This window comes from Lathamus discolor, chromosome Z (assembly GCF_037157495.1).
Source record: "Lathamus discolor isolate bLatDis1 chromosome Z, bLatDis1.hap1, whole genome shotgun sequence".
Taxonomy (NCBI): domain Eukaryota; kingdom Metazoa; phylum Chordata; class Aves; order Psittaciformes; family Psittacidae; genus Lathamus; species Lathamus discolor.
In genome coordinates, this window is record NC_088909.1 from 24,674,246 (window position 1) to 24,692,255 (window position 18,010).

The 18,010-nt window shown below is 53.3% G+C and overlaps 1 protein-coding gene across 1 annotated transcript in view; it reads left to right on the top strand.

The window, feature by feature from the left end:
- Positions 1-2,233: 2,233 nt before the first annotated feature.
- Positions 2,234-18,010, top strand: part of LOC136005873 (hydrocephalus-inducing protein homolog) — a 42,213-nt gene continuing 26,436 nt past the window's right edge. Inside the window, 7 exon segments of the mRNA XM_065663766.1 lie at positions 2,234-2,440; positions 3,802-3,921; positions 7,072-7,206; positions 7,756-7,955; positions 8,808-8,932; positions 10,390-10,580; positions 15,792-16,010. Coding sequence (XP_065519838.1) covers positions 2,234-2,440; positions 3,802-3,921; positions 7,072-7,206; positions 7,756-7,955; positions 8,808-8,932; positions 10,390-10,580; positions 15,792-16,010 — 1,197 coding nt within the window.

Sequence of the window (18,010 nt, forward strand, 5' to 3'; positions counted from 1 at the left end):
GGGATCCGCAAGGCTGTAGCTTTAGCAAGGCCCTGCGGTGGCCGTGGAAGCCAAGTGTGGCCCTCGCCTATTGTGACGTACAGGGGAGCTGCTGCTGTTAAATGCGAGCAGCAGCCGTGGCCCAGTGAGAGCAGGAGTTGCTGAGCCGCTGAGGCAGGAGCAGGCTTGAGCTACTGTCAGGCTCTGAGCTCTGCTTCCTCGAGGCGCTGGTGAAACCCTGCCCTAGCTGGCAAAGCCAGAGCGTTGAGGAGAGGGGCTGGGCAGCCCAGGTGCCAGCCCTGTCCTTTGCTGCCCAGGTTCCCCTGGCTGTTGGCAGCCCAGCAGCAGTTAGCTGCTGTGCTGGTGGGCAAGAGCCACACCGAGGCGTCCCTGGGCGGCTCCTGTCCCTGCAGCTGCCCACAGCTGCCGAGCAGCGCGAGGGCATTCAGGAGCCAAGGCTGGGCCCCGCACGGAGGAATCCTCCAGGAGAAGCGTGAATCACCCGTGCTCAGGTAGCGTCTGGCCCTGGGCAGGGAGGAGGCAGCTCCGCTGGCAGCAGGGATGGGGCAGTTGTGTGATAGCCGGCAGGATTTAAACATCCCTGGGCTAAGAGCAGGGCTGGGCAGGTAGAAGGGCTTGAACGGGCTCTGAAATTGCCGTGCAACTTGCAGGGAGGGTAGAGACTTGGAGCTAGGCTGTAGGTCCTGCAGCAAAGGGAGCCTTGGCTGTCTGAGGTGGGGAGCAGGGAGCCGTGGGGTGGTGGGCTGGAGGGGTGCTGTGTCCTGGTGGCTGGTTTGTCCTGCCCCTGCAGGGAGATGTGCCCGATTGCTCCGTTGTGCTCCTTTCCTGCTCCTCTGGGAGGCTGGTCCCTGCAGGCTCTGGGGCTGTGGAAGAGCCTTGCTCCAGGGCGCGGGGGGAAGCTGCTGGGCTGGCTGGGCTCTGGAGGTTGGAAGCCCTCTGGAAATAAGCGTTGTGGGGGCGACGACAGGGTTCGTTTCAAGTGAAGTGAAATCACAGCTTGGAGAATTGGAACGAATAAGGCAGTTATTCTTAAGACCCGGTAAGAAACCACTGAAATCCAGCTTAATGCTGGATCATCCCCATTAGGTTTCTCCCTTGAAAAGGAGTTATTTCCAGCTCTAAATCCCAGCTCTTGCTGCAGCAGGTCCTCCTGTCCGTAGGGCAGTGCAGAGCTCTGGAGTTTCTTGCAAGGACAAAAGGAAACGGTAGCCTTGTTTCCTGAAGCCGTGGAGGGCCCGGCACCACAAACACGTGCAGTGCTGTCGCTGCCTTGGCAGTAAAGGAATGAAGTGATTGCCTTGCTTGCAGGGTGTGGGGAGCAGTCGAGGGGCAGGGAATGGCCGTCTTTGCCTAGATGCTGTCTTGCTGTGTACAGCAAGTGCACACAGCAGAGGTGATGTGGAGCACAGGGAAGCAGGAGGGAATATCATCCTGGATTTTACGTAGCTCTGAGCTAATTGCTCATGTGCCTTCGATGGTTTCCTGCTTTTTTCCTGCTGTGGCAGCCTGGAGTGCCTGTAGGGAGCCTGAAGTTTGGGTGTTAAGAAGCGAAAATGAGGGCGTCCTTCTGCATGGAGAAATGCTCTTGGGCAGTGGGGTGATTTCCTGCCTGGAAGGAGCCGTTTTTGCCAGATAATCTTTGTAACGTGAGCCAGGCAAAGTAGCCTTGAGAAAGTATAGTTCTTAATCAGAGTCTTGAACTCTGTGCTGAGTTAGTTAGAAACATCATCAGGCTCCTTGCAGAGAGGGTGAGAAGTGCCAGTAGCGCCTGGTGCGTCTGTGTGGCTCGTGGGACTGCCCCCAGAGCAAAAGGCTGTTTTGGCTCAGGGTCTGTTTGTTGTGGGGTTTTACGTCTGTGAATGGAGCCTAAATATGGTCTAATCATGAGTGAGGGTGGGGAGGCCCTGTGTTCTCCGCTTAGGAAGGATGCCAGAGGCTGGAGACACAGCTGTGTCCTTTGGGTGTGCCAGGAATGGCGAGGCCCTGGCACAGGTTGCCCAGAGAAGCTGTGGCTGCCCCATCCCCGACAGTGTTCAAGGCCAGGTTGGACGGGGCTTGGAGCAACCTGCCCTAGTGGAAGGTGTCCCTGCCCGTGGCAGGGGGTTGGAACTGGGTGAGTTTTAAGGGCCCTTCCCTGAGGTTGCGGGGTTCCAGGGTTCCATGGGTCCAGGGTTTTAAGGTTCTGGGGTTGTGGATTGTCCAACTGTTGCTTCTTCCAGGCGACCTCTGCGACATGGCCAGTGGCAAGACCCCCCGGCCCATGATGTCCTCCAGAAGGGCGGATGGATTCCAGAGCAGAGTGGTAGCATCTCGTAATCCGAAGCTGGTCAGAGAGGCAGAAGAGTCTCTCACCACCAGGCAGAGGCTGGCCAGCCCTCGGGAGATGAGGCGGCCCCGGGCTACCCAGCTTCGGGACATGGGTGAAGTCTCCCATCAAAAGGTAGCCTTTCCCTGCTCTTCTCCTTGCCGTTTGATGTGACATTTGAAGAGGGCACGTGCTTGTGGCAGCCTTGCCTCCAGCTTACCCAAGCAGCTTGGTGATGAGGTCCTGTTGTCATTTCCAACTGGTGGTGGTGGAGTTCTTTGTGCTGGGGGAAAGGCAAAAAACACATTTCTCCAATGAGCCATTGAAGTCCTGGTCTGCACAAAGGCAGTGGAACCTCTGCTGCAGTGGGTGGGTTTTGCTGGGCAGAGAAGAGTGGATGCGCTTTGCCTGGATCAGTGTTCTCTTAGATGGATGTTCAAAGCTGCTTTTCTTGCAGGACTGCTCAGTCTAACACACAGTCCAGGTGGGTGGATGACTGAGGTAGGCTGTTGAGCAGAAAGCTGCCAGCAAGAGACCTGATGTAGCACATCGGTTACGGGTTGCCCCAGGCAGCACAGGAGGTGGGAACACGTAAGACGGGCGCCCAAATAACTGGCAGTGCTACAGCTACTGGGCTCGGCCTGAGCGTGGCTTTTGTGGAGAAGCGGGAGAGCTGCCTGTGTCTCTCGAGTGACAGCAGTGCAGCTGGGAGAGGGGAGAGCAAGCAGGGAGGAATTATCTCCAAGTACTGCCTCTGCTGGGTCAGCGTTTGGTCTTTGCGTGCATTTTTCAGAGCTGCTTCTGCAGCGGTGTTCAAGAAACGAGCAGTAAGAGAATACAGTGAAGCATCAACTTAAAGCTCGTGGGGAAAGGGGATACGAATTGCAGTCTAGCTCAAGTTGCCCCGTGATGCTGAGACTTCAGCTGAAACTTCATCCCCATCCAGCATTCACCTCATTTGTCTGTTTCCCTCCTGCCCTGTTACTTTCTTGTTGGCCTTTCCTCCCTGGTACTGGTGTCTTCCGACTGGTTTCTCGGGTCTGCATCAAAAAACCAAAAAGATATTTGGGATGCGTGGGACTCAGTCTCGCTGTCTCAGAGGGAAGTTCACCTGCAAATTGTTTCCTGTGGAGGCTCCTGGAAACTCCTGGGTTTTGCTTGCTCCCTGAGTGCTCGTGACTGTTCCAGCAAGCGTCTGGAGCTGAGTGAGCCCCTTAGCAGAGGGCTCTGCTGGAGGTGGGCGCTGCTTTGCCTTTTGGAGAAGGCAGCCTGGAGAAACAGCCTGCAAAAGAGCTTCTTAGCTTGAGGCTGCTCAACATGGTCCAGAAACGTTTTGTGAGCTGAGAGCGGAGGTGGGTGGGCTCCCATCTCCTAGTGTGAGCTGGGCAGATGTACTCACCAAGAGACTGTATTTACTGGAGATCAGTGTGGGATCTTCATTCGTTAATCTTTCTGCCAGCAGCTGAAGCTCTCTCTGCTCTGTCTTGCATCTGCAGTTCTCAGCAGTTGGCCTGGACCAGAGGTTGTTCCAGCCGTTCCCATCCGAGGTGGTGTTTGAGAACTACGTTCCCCGCCAGTTCTACATAGCGGCGCTAGCTCTGAGGAACATCGACAGGGTAAGTGCTGGGCTGTGGAGGCTGAGCAGTGGGCTGGAGGAGGAGAGCAGTGGAATTCACGTGGTGTGCAGCAGAGCAAGTTACCTGCTGCAGCGCAGCGCATCCAGAATAAAATGTCTCAGCAGCGTGATTCTGCAAGATGGGGGAAATGTTGCCATGCTGGGGATTCTGCCGCTGGTTTTGGCCGCGCACTGGTGGTAACTAAGCCAAAGGAGCTTTCTGAGCCAGCATGCTTCCCCTTGAAAGCCCTGGACTGATGGGAATGTCGAGGGCTGGGCAGTGCTTGCCTGCTGTCATGCTTTACCGCGAGTGTGCACCATGTCCCGGTGGCTCCTTGGTTAATCTTGGTTTCTGGCAGGGCATGTTTCCCTCTCTCAGCCTGTTGAGCCCCCTGTGTGCAACTCCGTGTCAAAGCACAGGGCTTGAGTTTTCTCCACTTTGTGCTGGAGTAAGTTGTAACTCCTGGCATTAGCACTCCAGGCTGGGTGTTTTGGAAGAGCAGGGGAAACAGGCTGGCTTAGCAGCAGCAGTTAAAGGGAAGGACTTGAGGTGCCACTTGAGGCTCCTGCTAAGCTTAGTTCGGTTCTGCTCAGGTGTTTCTAAGCCAGCGTGGCTGTGCTTTCTCTTTGGAGAATCCCAGCACAGGCAGGGTAATGTGCTCCTGAAGGTCTCCAACTTGAACGGGAAAGATTGTGATCCTGTTGAGATTTCCTAAGAAGAATGAGCAGGGAGAAGTTGAGAAGTGGCAGCAACTTTGTTCTGCTCTGCTGTAGAGGGGGAAATGGAGACCTTTTGAATTTCAGCTGGGGAAACGTTTGCTCCAGTGAGGCATGTGCCAAGAGCAAGCTGGTGGGAAAAGACAGGAGGGAGGAAAGGGGCTGAGTTCAACGTCCTGTCGCGGAGCGCTTTCTTCCGCACAGGGATTCTCTTGGTACGTAAGAGGAAGTGTGCTGGAAGCAGAGAAAGGTGAGAAACAGGCGTAATTCAGGATCCGGTTGTGTAAGAAAGAGCAAGACGTGTGTGTGAGAGGAGGGCACAGCGGGGAGCGGGGGGGAGGTGGAAGTGTGCAGGTGAATTAACGCCCTCCTCAAATCTCCCTGTTGGGAGAAACAAAGGAGGGGACAAAAGGAGTGACACCGTCAGGGCTTAATGTAGGGGGAGGAACAGCAAGAGAAGTCAGAGTATCTCCTGAGATAACAGGTTTTACAGGGACGTGATAGAGCATGGAAGAGCCTTTGGCAAGGAAGGATGAAGGTACGGTCCCTCAGTTACTCCCAGAGAGTACTGTGTCATTCCTGGTGTAGCTTGGGCATACTGGGAAGTTGCAATGTGGGTACCTATGCCCAAGGGACACCACTGGTGTGGTTCACAGTGACTTTGGGCAATCTTTGCTGCAGGTGTGCCCTTTGCTTATTAAAATGGGCCTCAGCTTCTCTTTTCCTACTGCTCTGCTTCATTCCCACTGTGCCTTTTGGCTTCAGCTGCTCCCTCATCCGTGCAGCACCTCAGAATGTTTGCCTTTGCCAAGTACCAGCAAAGAGGCAAACAGTGAATTTGCTCTATTCGTGCTTCCCAAGTGGAAAACAACACCTGCATTGATGTTGGTGCCATTCCCAATAAAACGTAATAGACTGGTAACAGCTGCAGCTTGGGATTTCTATGCCCTGTGAAGGGGAGGCAGTGTGTGAACTGTTGATTTTACCCAAAATGAATCAGTTGTGAAGCTGGTAAAACCTCAGGCGTTGGAGAGCCCTGGTGTAAAAGGCAGATGAGCTCTAAGGAAAACCCTTGGCATATTTAAATGCACAAAGATAGAGATGCTAATCCCAAGAGAGTTCATTATGTTCTAATTTTGCTGGGTTTTGGTCATGTCCTGGAGAAAAGGAACATTGTGCTCTGTCTCACGAGTTTCCCACATTCCTCGGAATCCTACTGATGTATCCTGCGTGGTAGCTGAGGTTGTCTACCCCCTAAAACTGCAGCTAGCAGCAATGTGTAACAGAGGCAAAGTGTAATCGAGCCCAATAGGTGCTCTGTATTCACTCCGATATGGAAGTGCTGCACTCTATGCTTACTGCTCTTGCCTACTTCTGTCGAATTGCTTTCCTGTCTTCAGGCTGCTCCTCAGCAGCCTCAGAGGCATCCTGGGTGGCTCTTGCTGAAGATCTTTGCCACCTGGGCTCACGTGCCAAGGGACTTGGCGACCAGAACGTGTGGCTGCAGTGGGAAATGGGCTCCTGGAGCTTGCTGCCCCAGGGCATTGGTGGGAGCAAAGGGTGTTTAGAGCGTCCAGGGCTGCCTTGGCCATGGGTCACCAGGCTTGGGTCAGGGGTGCAGAATGAGCCTCCATTTTTTCCAAGGCTCGTCGTGTTCATCAGTGGAGCTGCCTGCCATTCAAAGTCTCCTTGTTATGCTTTCTGAGATGAGATTGGGTGCTGGGGCGTTGCTGCCTGTGTGCTAGAGAATGTCTGTTTGCTGTCTCCGTGCCTGTGGTATCCATCGTAGAGGCACGTTGGGTGTTCTCATCTCTGCACCAGCCTTTCCTTGTATTACGGATCTCCCTTGCTGCTTTGCAGGCCCCCTTTAAATTCTCTTAGCCATCTGCTTCTTCCTGGGGTTGTTCTTTTGTCTTCCTGCGCTCGTCCTTTTGCTCTTGAGGTAAGCTTTTATTCTCAGGAAGCCCAGAGTGTCTGTGGTCTGCTTCTCTTGCTGGTCCACCGCCATGACTAGCACCGCAGCTTGACCACCCCGCTCCACCCTGGTGTGTCAGAAGTGACTTCCTTCCCTCCCCGTATAACGCACGCTGGTTTGCCTTCAGATAATACATTCCCCCTCCAGAGGTATGACTGCATGGATGTGTGCAGGCAGAAGCAAGCATGTTCTTTGGGCTTGTTGAATACGCAGGTGACTTGAGGTACTGCATCTCCTTCCTGCTGCCTTCAGAGCAGGGCGTGTTGTTCCTACTGTCTCTGTGCTGCAGCTGTGTAGCTCAGCAGAAGGGATTCAAGTCCACCCTCGTGTGTTACGTGCGTGTAGCTTCAGAGCTAAAAGTGTTTTGGAAAGGTGGTAAGGAAGGATGTCACATGGCCTGTCCTGGTCCCTTCTCATGTTTCCACAAGCGACAAAATCCTACTTGTGTCTTCCCTGCAGGTTCCTCGTCTGCTGAACGTCATCCTGGGGAACTCTCCTTACTTTGAGTTGATCAGCCCGAGTAATGAGGACTATAAGGTAGCACCGGGCATGTCTTCAACCTACCGCATCCTTTTCAGACCTGATGAGGACAAGGTGAGAGTGGAGGTCCCGAGAGATGGCGCCTTGAGGGGAAGGTGAACCTGCAGGGTTGGGTTCCAAAGCAGGCATGTGGTGTGGGTTTTGAAGAAGTGGCCTGCGTTCAGTGGAGTTGCACTGGATCTAGACCTGGGGGAGACTCTTTCCTGGGGGTGAAGGTTGTGCTCCCATAGGCTGGAGGCTCTTGCCTGTTTCAGGCTGTTTTCCCCTTCAGTGGTGGAATATTTAACGTAACGTCTGTTGGCTTCAGGGCTGAGAGTCTGCTGCCTGTGCATGGCCTTTTCCTCATCTTCTGTTTGCTGCTTAAATGTAGTTCAATACTCTGGCCTACCCTCGGGCAGCATGCCTGTAGAAACTAAAGAGGATCTGCCCCATGGTCCCTGGCTGCCCCTGCTTGTGAAATAATCTGTAATGAAAGGCCATGAAGGTAAAAAGTGCATGTACATTACCAAATGCTACTGTGAGAGTCACAGAAACCAGCAGCTCTTCTTCTGCCATGGGCATGGTGCTAAAGGCACTGTGCTGAGATTGTTTCTCTCCCTGCAGGATTATTTCGACGAGCTTATCATCATCACAGAGAGGGAGAAGTTCTTTGTGCCTATCTGAGCCATAGGTGCCCGAGCCAGCCTGGACTTCCCTGAGCAGCTGAACTTCTCCGAGTGTCCAGTCAGGTTCAGCACCCAGAAAACTCTGCTGGTGCGCAACGTGGGGAAGCGGGAGGCTTGCTACAGCATCACCACTCTGAGGTAAAGGAGCTCATCCCTTGCGCAAAACGCTGTTGCGTGGTCATGGGCTTGTAAACTGTGAGAAAAAGGAGGCAGAGCATCTGAGGTGCTGGAGATGGGCAGGACACGTGGGGTTTGCCATTGCTTGCAGTGTTTTGAGAAAGCTCTGCAAGCAAGTTTTACACTGCAGTGGTGTCTGCAACGCAGCATCTTGCAGGTCTGATGCTGTTGGGTTGGAAGAGGCAAGGTAGGAAGGCAGCTTGACTGCTGAAGAAGGTGCTGTGTGGCAGAGGACAGTTCGAGGGGCTCAGGTCACGGATCCCAAACACAGCCTCAAGAAACAGGCAAGCAATGAGCTGGTGAGAGGCACCACCACAGTAAATACCCAGTGAAGTCTAGCATCTATTTGCAAGGCGCTTGCCAACTACTCTACTGGGTAATAGAGCGTGTGTTGAGAGCTCCTTGACAAGGGTTTTAAGAGTTCCCGAACTTCGGCAATGAACTATTTCAGTCCCAAGTTGCAATAAAGAAATGGGAAGCATTAGGAAAGTTTTAAGTGAACTACACAAAAAAGCAGAATTCTGAGTAACTGGATTGCACGTGTGCAGAGGTGAAGAGCTGAGAACTGAGAACTGGGTGCAGAGTGTGGGGGGCTGGGGTCGTGGTATACCGCGGGATCTTCTGAGGTCTGGTTCTCTTTCAGCAGGGAGAGTCACCCGCTCTATTTCTGATCCTGGATGTTCTGGTTTTCTTGTACCGACTGTGGTTTGCTTGCTCCTTGCTTGCACAAGTGAGCTGAAGCGAACTAGACTGCAAACTTAACGGAGGGCCCGGATCTCCCATACAGTCCTGATCTCTCTCTTTGTGTTGCAGCCCTTTCTCTGTGGATCCCTCCATTGGGACTCTTGGCGTTGGAGAAGCGATGGAAGTCACGGTGGAATTCCACCCACCAAAGACCGGTGTTTATACGAGTCCAATGATCGTTCACTATGACACAGGTAAGCGCGTGGTGCACCCTCCGTGTGTCCTTCGAAACAGAGCGCTGTCTGCGCTGTCTGTCATCATCTGGTGGCTTCATTGTCCTGTTGAATCCCTTCTGCAAGGTTCCTTCACGCTGAGTAGAGCAAAGCTCCCCTGCTGGCTGCCAGATATTCCTGTGCTGGAATATTTCAGCCTGTAACAAGGCAGGCAGATCTTCCTGCGCACGGTGCACCGGGGGCGATGGCGAATATTCTGGGTGCTCCATTGCAGAAGAACTCACAGCAGGGAGCCTGACTGAAAAGGAGATGGCTTTTAACGTGCAAGAGAGCTCTCTGAAGAGCCTGCAACCTGTCCCCTAGAGCTCTCCTGACGGGTCATTGCTTTTCATCCCGATCTGTTGTGTTACAGTTCCCGGGAAGGCCTTTGAGGTAGAGACCCTCTTCTTGTGATGTGCTGCATGGGTACAGTTGGTGCTGTGCTGAGAGCTGGGCCATGCTGAGGACTTGTGACCAGGAGGAGCAGTAACTGTGGCAGCGGTAGCCATTAGGGTGCTCTGAGCTTTGCTGTAGCCTGGGAATGATTCTGTAGAAACCGCCTTGTTAGCAGCAGTTCTTTAGTGGTGAGGTTTATGAGCAAGCTGCTGCTAGGGCTGGCTGGAGTCAGTAATGTGAGGGTGCAATGATGTCTGAAGGTAGGTCGTGAACACCACCTTGGAGAAACACTTTGAAATGGCTGTGCTGCTGTGCGTGTTGCTCTGGTGCTGGAAGTAAGTCTCCAGCCTTCCAGAGGACACTTACCCTAGTGAAGGGACTCACTTCTCCGGTGGTGAAGTGGTAACAGCAGCACGTTTGACAAGGAAGAATGTGCGGGCAGTGGTGAGGCACCTGGCTGTGACCGTAGCAGGAGCCAAAGAAGGAGTTGGCAGATGGATCCGAGGGCCCAGTAGCAGCCTGTTGAGTGCAGAGCTCAGCACAGAAGCTGCTCTGTAGTTTCCATTGTTGTTTCTGCCCTTCTCCATTTCATTTCAAATGCTCCCGCTTGGGTTCTGAGATCAGAGCTATGCCCAGTATTTCAGGACCAGGAGATGAGGATGACACGACACTGGGGGCATCTCCTGCCTGCAGGAGACCCTGGGCAAGGCATGGCTGAGGTGGTGCTCCTCAGCGTCCCTGAGTGACTTGGATGTAGAATTCCCTGTGACCTGAGTGGGATGGCAGCCCAAAGGGCACCCGGGCACATCTGAAAAGATACATCTCCACGAACGACCCCCAAAATAAGGTGCCTAAGGTGGTGCCAGGACATCCTCATGCTGTAGCATGTGCAGCTGTCAGGATATGCTAAGTGTCCTGATCCGGGGAACTGCTTATGCAGCTCAAAACTGCAGCTCTTTCTTCTGTTGCCTGCAGATTGCTCTATTCCTTGTACTTCCGTCAGCAAGTGAGATGAGGCGAGACTTGCTTTTGCTTTGTTCCAGGTGAAGATGTTCACAAAAGCCTTTGTGGAACAGCTGTAAATGTCAACATCAGGCTTGACAAGAGCTCCTTGACAGTTGAGAAGACTTCTGTCACGCTGTCAAAGCTAAGATCCCTGGTCATCCACAATCAGAGTGCCATCACGGCCCACTTCCAGTGGAAGCGTTTTGTTGATCAGGAAGAGGAGGAGCGGCAGAAGCTGAGGTTTGTTTGAGAGATTCGTCTCAGAAAGATAGATGCCCCAGGGGAAAACTAACACACGGTCTCAGAGGGCTGTTGGGGCTTTTGAACGGATTAGGGCACGTAAACCCATGCACAGCGTGGAGCTTAACCCTTGCCATTGCGGTCCCAGCCGTGCTACAGCTGAGGATGATGTTTGGGGGAGAGAAGGTTGAGTGCAATCACTGGATTGCCTGAGAGGGCAAACTCACGTTTGGGAGCGGCAAACTATTGAGTTCAGAGATCCGTGCACTACGGAGGGTCCATGAGGCTGAGGAAGGTGTCAGCACTCGGTACCTGGGACTGCACTGAGCAGTAGCCCTGAAGAGCTGCAGGTGGCACAGCTATTGTGATACTTCAGCAACCTGTGTCGTCGTGGTGGTGAGAGATGGGGCAGGTTCTTCCAAGGGTGTCTCTGGCAAAGCTTTGAAATTGCCATTTCAGGCAGCAGAGAAACACTCACAGCCTGGGGGGATGAACTGGAAATGACACTTTAAAGCTTATGTGACTTGGGCAATCCTTGTGCGACTTCTCAGGCTCAGATGGGTGCAGATATACAGGAGTTAGTCTGAACCCAGAGCTGATCAGGAAACTGCCTTGAACTGCAGCACTTTTCAAGGGCTTTGAGCACATCAAGTTCAGCGTAATTAGGTCAGAAATGCCTCAAAGGCCAGAACTAGTTTTCCACGGTTGTCTGTTTTTAATGACACAGTGTGTGAGTTCTGTGCAAACGCACTGAGTTAAAAGAAAATCTCGTGAGCTTGCCTTGATTCTTCCCTGGACCATTTCTTTAGCATCTCTCCCCACCTGCCTGTCTCGGACTGGACCCTGGGTGATCCTCTGTCCCCTCAGAAGCCACCAGCTTTCCCCAGAGTTCACTTCAACCTGATTTTTTACGTATGAGACTTGCTGTCGTGCCAGTCTCTGTCCTTGACTCTGAGCACGACGCTTGGTTCCTCCTTACTCGTAGTTTTGGGGATGGTCCAAGGCCACCGTCCTGCTGTCAGAGAAGCTTTTGAGATCTCAGAGGAGAGAGGGCCTTTTCCTGAGAGGAGGCAGTGCAGGAGCCTGTGTTGGGATGTGACCCCAAAAGAAGGTGTCCCTCCTGCAGCGCTTTTGGGGATGTGATTCTGGCCTGCTGACGGAGCTTGAGTTGAGGGCTGCTCATGCCAGTGTGTGGAAGCCCTCCTCATGCACAGCATGTGCGCGAGGCTCAGTGTGTGTGCAGCAAGTAACGTCCTTGCCTGTTTCCCTTCTCTTTGCGTTTGGATTTAGCTGGGTGATGATCGTTCACACGGCGTTGCCTCGATTTGCTGCACGTGGAGCTTTCCCCTGGTCCCCCAGTGCTGTCACCCGCTGGTTCTTCATGGCCAGGGGACTGGAGCGTGAAGGGGGGACAGCAGTGTGCCAGCAAGGAGCAACCGCTCTGCAGCAGGGCTCCCCTTTCATCTCCCGCTTGTGGTCTTTAAACACTAGAATGATTTCTGCTGCAGCCGCCAATAAAGGGAGAGGTCAAGTGCATCACAGCTCTGCAGTGGAGGCCAAAACGAGGGAAAAGATGAGGTGGTTCAAGATTCCACGTAGGGTTTGCATTCAGAGATGCTGGTCCTGACTTCTTTACTAGGTGATGCTGGGCAGAGTCCCTTCGTCTCTTGGCACCTCTGTTTTCATGCTCAGAAACCCATTTGTGTCACTGAAGTGATGGGATGCCCAAATCCGTTGCTTTGCTTTGGAAGTGCACCGGGATCCTCTGGTGGAAGGCAGTGCAGATACTGTCTCCTCACCCCTGTGGGTGCAAAAGGGAAGGGGAAAAGTGTGATGCTGGTAACGAGCAGCTGAAAGCCAGTTGCTTCTCCCCTCCCAATGCAGGAGGCTTTTTCTTGAGGGCTGCCAGCTTTAAGAAACCTCTTGTTAGCTCGTCAGTGAGGAGTAAAACTCCTTGCTGTGCTGGGAAGAACGGCAGTAATGGGATCCATGTGGGAGCCTGTGTCTCAGGGTCAGCCCTGTGCTGAGCTGCTGCTCTTCCTCGCCGAGTGCTTTGCTGCTCGTGCACTGACACGACAGGCTTTGCAAATCTGCTGCTTATTCAATTATCTGCTTGGTTCGTCTCTCCCATGGCACAGGCTGCAGAGGCTGGAAGAGGACAAGCTGGTTGATGTTCCTACGGAGCACGGGCTGGTCCCCCCTCTCAGAGAACACCCTTCCCTTCCCATCTGCAGCTCCCAGAACCAGGGGACAGAGGTGCAGGGAGGCTCCATGCCTTTCTGCAGTGATATTTTCACCATTGTGCCCATGGTAAGTGATGGCTGAGAACCTCCCTTCCTGCTGCTCCTCCTCCTTCTCATCTCTGAAGGAGGTCCCTTGGCAGATCCCACATCAGCTGCTTGATGTGCCAAGAGAGGAGACATCCGGTTTCTGGTGAGGCTAGGGGCACTTATTGCAAAAAGCATTTCTGAACAGCAGCAAGAGCCGACCCCAGGCTGGGCTCTGCTGCAAGGGCTGTGAATTAAGGGCACTTCATGAGTGTCCTCACAGTGTTCAGAGGTATCAGTTATTCTCCGTAAGGACACATTCCCACGTAGCGCGCGGGGCTGAAGAAAGGACACTGGTGCACTGTTAGTTCACATACTGACCTGCAGAATGCAATGGTCCTGGGTGGAAAGGAGGCCAAATTGAGCCCAAGCACAGCAATCCCTTCCTAAAACCTGGATTTATACCACGTCTGAGTCTCCCTTCCAGTGTCATCTGTGAGCCTGGACACGAGGCTGGCAGGTTTAAACGGGCTTTTTGAGTTCTACTGCAGATAGGTAGAGAAAACTGCTCACTTTCCTGGTGATGCCAGCAAAAACCCCATGGCCTTCAATCAGCCAGAGCCTGCCTTCTGAGTATTTGCATGGTCTTGAGATGAAGAATGGCTGCTGTCTGAGCAGCACAGCATCCCTTCTCGTCTTGGAGTAAACCCTGGAATAATCCCAACCTCTTCTTTCTTTTACAGTGGGTGAAAGTAGTTTATTTTTTCTATTTTGTTTTCCGAGGAAGGGGCTGCTGTTCTCTTCTTGGTTGCTCCTGCAGCCCATGTAAGGTTGAGAGGTGCCTTTCCTTAAACCAGTTGCAGGAAGTGAGAGCCTATAGAAACCAGGGATGCCTCCTGAAATGTGTGGCAGGGCTTCCTGGGACTGAGCACCAGTGCCAGGATCCTCTGCGAGAGCAGCAGAGAGTTGCAGAAACTGGTAGCGTGGCCCAGACTTAAATCCGCGAGCAAGAGCTCAGTCTCTTCTGAGGGGAACAAAATGTCCCTTCCGGGTGCCAGTAAAGGCGAGGGACTTTGGAAGCTGCTGCTTCCAAGCTCTCCTGTAAATCCTGTTGGCAAGCGTTGCTTGCTCCTTGCTCTTTGCTGATGCTCTAAATAAAGGCTTCCAGGGCTGCAGTGGAAACAAGAATGTGATGTTTGAAGATAAATGGTTTGCTGTCACTTCTGTTTCAGGAGGGAGATGTCTTGCCCAATTCTTCCCTTGAAATCAATGTGATCTTTAAGCCCGAAGAAGCCAGAGTCTACCAAGAGACAGTCTACTGTGACATCTCAGGTACAGCTCTTTCCTCCTGCTCCTGTTCCCACAGAGGAGGTAGAAACACTCTTCCAGCCCACTCGGACCTCATGTAGTTCTGGAGGGCTCAACAGGGCAGTGCTGGCACACGCCGCTGTCCCCATGGTTCCCTGTGGTCTCCTGTCGGAGGCCAGGGCTCAGGATGCCTGGCTCTGCCTTCCTGATCCCAGAAGTGACCAAGCAGTGAAGGAATAAGCTTTCCCGCCATGGCTTTGCCAGCATTTGCAACACAGCTTTAGTGAAGGAGCACCAGGCCTCTGTAGACCAGTTACCTCCAAGATGAGTCTTTGTGGCGTGGCTCTCTCCTCCTTCTCGTGCTGCTCACTTTGTGTGCAGAGTAGGCTGGGATGGCAGTGAGAGCTCATCCAAAATTTGAGCCAGGATTCAGGCACCTTAGGCTGCTTCAGTGGCTGAGAGCAGCCTTCAGACTGAAGATCTTGTGCTCTGTCATCTCTAGCAAATGTAAGGGAAAGGACCCACCTTGGAGTTTAGCTGTAAGCCTTGAGGTCTCGGTTGCCTTTGCACCAAGGGATGTGCACGTTAGCAGTACATTTATGGCTTATGTGATCTGCTCAGTGAGAAGGCTGGTTTCCCATGACTGGAGAGAGAGCCTTCATCGGGGACTGGAGAGATAAGACAAGGGCTGATGGGTTCGAGCTTAAACAGGGGAGATTTAGTTTAGATATACAGAAGAAATTCTTTCCTGTGAGAGTGGTGAGGCACTGGAAGAGGCTGCCCAAGGAAGTTGCTCCACCCGTGGCAATGTTCAAGTTCAGGCTGGACGGGACTTGAAGCAAGCTGCTCTAGTGGAAGGTGTCCCTGTCCATGGCAAGGGGTTGGAACTGGATGATCTTAAGGTCCTTTCCAACGCAAACCATTCTGTGGTTCTCTGAGACACCGGCCCAGGGGGTTGGTTAGAAATGAGAAAGCAGCCCCAAGGCGTATGTCCTGAGGGACGAGATGGGTCCCGTATCTTCTCCTGGAGCATCTAGAGCTGGTTCCATCCAGCCCAGGGACCGGCAGCAGCACTGAGACAACCTGGAAAGTGCCGCGTAGCAGAGGAAATTGCACTCACAGAGATTTCCCTCCACAGGCTGTGAGACCAGGCTGCCCCTGTGCATCAGCGGGGAAGGCGTCGGGCCCCAGGTCCAACTCAGCTGTGACCAGCTGAGCATCGGGGAGGTGACTGTTGGCTCAAGCCACAGCTACAGGGTGAGCAGGACGGGGCGCAGGGCATGGGGTGGATCCGGATGGCTCCCGGGCAGCAGCGAGCCTCGTGGAGCTGTGGGATGGGTCTGAATCAACTTGGTGGTGCTGAGCAGGCGCTTGGCACTGCAGGTCAAGTGGAGTGCTCTGTGTCAGGGGAATAAGCCCAGAGTGGCTCTATTTGTGTGAAGTTATCCCCGCTTTGCATGGAAAAAAACCCCGAGGCAGAACTCGTCCTGTTGTATTTGGCAGCAGCGCTCAGCATCTTCTGCCTTTTACAGATGTTAATTGCTAAACTAGAAAAGAAGTGAGCCTTCTGTAAGCAAAGAGGATTCCTCATGTATTTCCATGTTGCCTTCTCGCTGCTGCTGCAGGTGTTCCTGCTCAACAGAGGAGTTACTGAGACGCCCTTCAGCGTGGTCCCTCCGGAGAGAGCTCTGGGCTCCTGCTTCACCTTTGGCCCCCAGGAGGGCATGCTTTTGCCTTTTGATCATCAGGCCATCTGGATCTCCTTCAATGCCAGTGTCGTGGGGCAGTTCACAGAGGAATTCCAGTTCAATGTGAAGGGATCCCCTGAGCCTCTGACGCTGACTGTGAGGTGAGGAGGGTTCTAAGAGCTTGGCGGCCACATCTGTAGCTCTCTCTGGGTAGTCATCTCCCACCTACCTCATTGAGAAAGAAAAGGCTTGTCTGAGGTCTTGATCTTGGCTCTCATCCTGGCATCCCCACACTAGGAGCCCACACTAACCTTGACTCCAGTGTGATGCTGACTCCTTGCGACCGCAGCAGCAAGTGAAGTGGAATTGTCAGCAAGAGGGAGCCATGGAATAGGTTGGGTTGAACACACCATTTGCTGTGGTCCTTGATTTTGAGCTGAGAGGCAGAGCTGGCATTGGTTGGCATCAACCATGAAATAAATTAATGGGTGTTGTGCAGCTTCACGTGGTGATTCAGGTGGATGTTGGTGAGTCCTGGAGTTTGGAGCCTTCAAGTCTGCTGAATTTAAGGGCAGGTGAGGAGATGCGGTGCGTTCAGGTTCCGTTATGCCTGCAACTACTTGAAAGGAGGATGGAGCCAGGAGGTGGCTGGTCTCTTCTCCCAAGTAACAAGGGAAAGGACAAGAGGAAACGGCCTCAGTGTGCGCAGGGCAGATTTAGACTTGATGTTAGGAACAGTTTCTCCCCGAAAGGGTGGTCAGAAGAGACTGCCCCGGGCAGTGGTGGAGTCACCATCTCTGGAAGTGTTCCCAAACCGTGTAGACGAGGCCCTTAGTGACACGGATTAGTGGTGGGCTTGGCAGCGCTGGGGTGACAGTTGGACTTGATGATCTTAAAGGTCTTTTCCAGCGTAGATGATTTGACGATTCTGTGTTGGGTGGTTTAAGACGTGTTGCTCTTGGATGGGTCAGCTGGTGCCCTGGTGGTTGGCTGATATTTTCCTCCAAGATTCAACTGTCCGCTCTGTTGAGCTGTTGCGGCTCTTGTCAAGGGATGTCTGGGGCTCCCCCGGCTTCGTGTCTCAAAGTCCTGCCCCCATAACGATTGCGTGGATCAAGATCTTCTGAGCAAGGTGTTCCTGTACTCCATGGGAAGAGCGGTTCCAGCTAAGAAATGCCAAAGCAGGAAAGCTGTGGCTGGGAAGGGTAGTTACATTGAGTGTGCTTTACTGGGGACACCCCTGTGTCCAACACATTACAGATGGGGAAACTGAGGCACGCAGCCATCACTTGTTTGGTGTCCTTCCTCAGGCCATCAACAACCTGGGGGCATACCCTGCATGACACTGTGCCCCAAGCCCCACAAGCAGCTATGGGCTGCTGACCGCTTTGCTTTGGCTGCCTCCCGTCCACCTGGATGCTGTGCTGAGCATGAGGGTGAGGGCTTGATGTGAAACCCCCTGAGGTTCTCAGGCTGGCTTTTACCCACCGGAACGGTAAGGAAAGCTGAAGGCTTTGCAGTTCTCTTTAACCGAGGCCATGTCTCCTCTGCCTTTGTCCTCACAGTGGCTGTGTCACTGGGCCGGCGTTTCATTTCAATGTATCGTCCCTCCGCTTCGGTGAAGTCTCCTTTGGTGAGTGTGCCCTGGGCTTGGGCTGCAGGGTGGGAGGTCTGAGCCTTACCCAGATGGAGCACTTGTCCAGGACAGCATTGTCACTTGTGTTCCTCCATAGCCGCCTTCAGCATGTCAAAACCAGGACTGCCAGCTGCTAGGCAGTATTTTGCCATCATGAGATCAAACAGACCCAGACAGAATGGCACAGAGCCAATTGAATGGTTCAAATAGAACGGAGGGAGTAGAAAGTCAGTGTTCTCTGGTGTCCTTCACAGTCAGTCCAGCCCCAATCTGCCAGTCCCCAGCAACAGAATGACTGTGAAAGTTTTTCTTGTCCGCGGCCAACTGGAGAAGGGAGTTGAAGGCAAGTTGTAGGTGCCCTGGGTGAATTTTGCTGTTGTGAGGCAAGGGCACCATTTACCCACCTGACCATTAGCGTGAGAAATCAATTAGTGCTGTGAGGCCAACTCGTTGTCAGCTCCCAGGTAACATGGCCAAGCAGTAGCTCCGCATTGGGCGCCCATGTCTTCAGACATGGGCT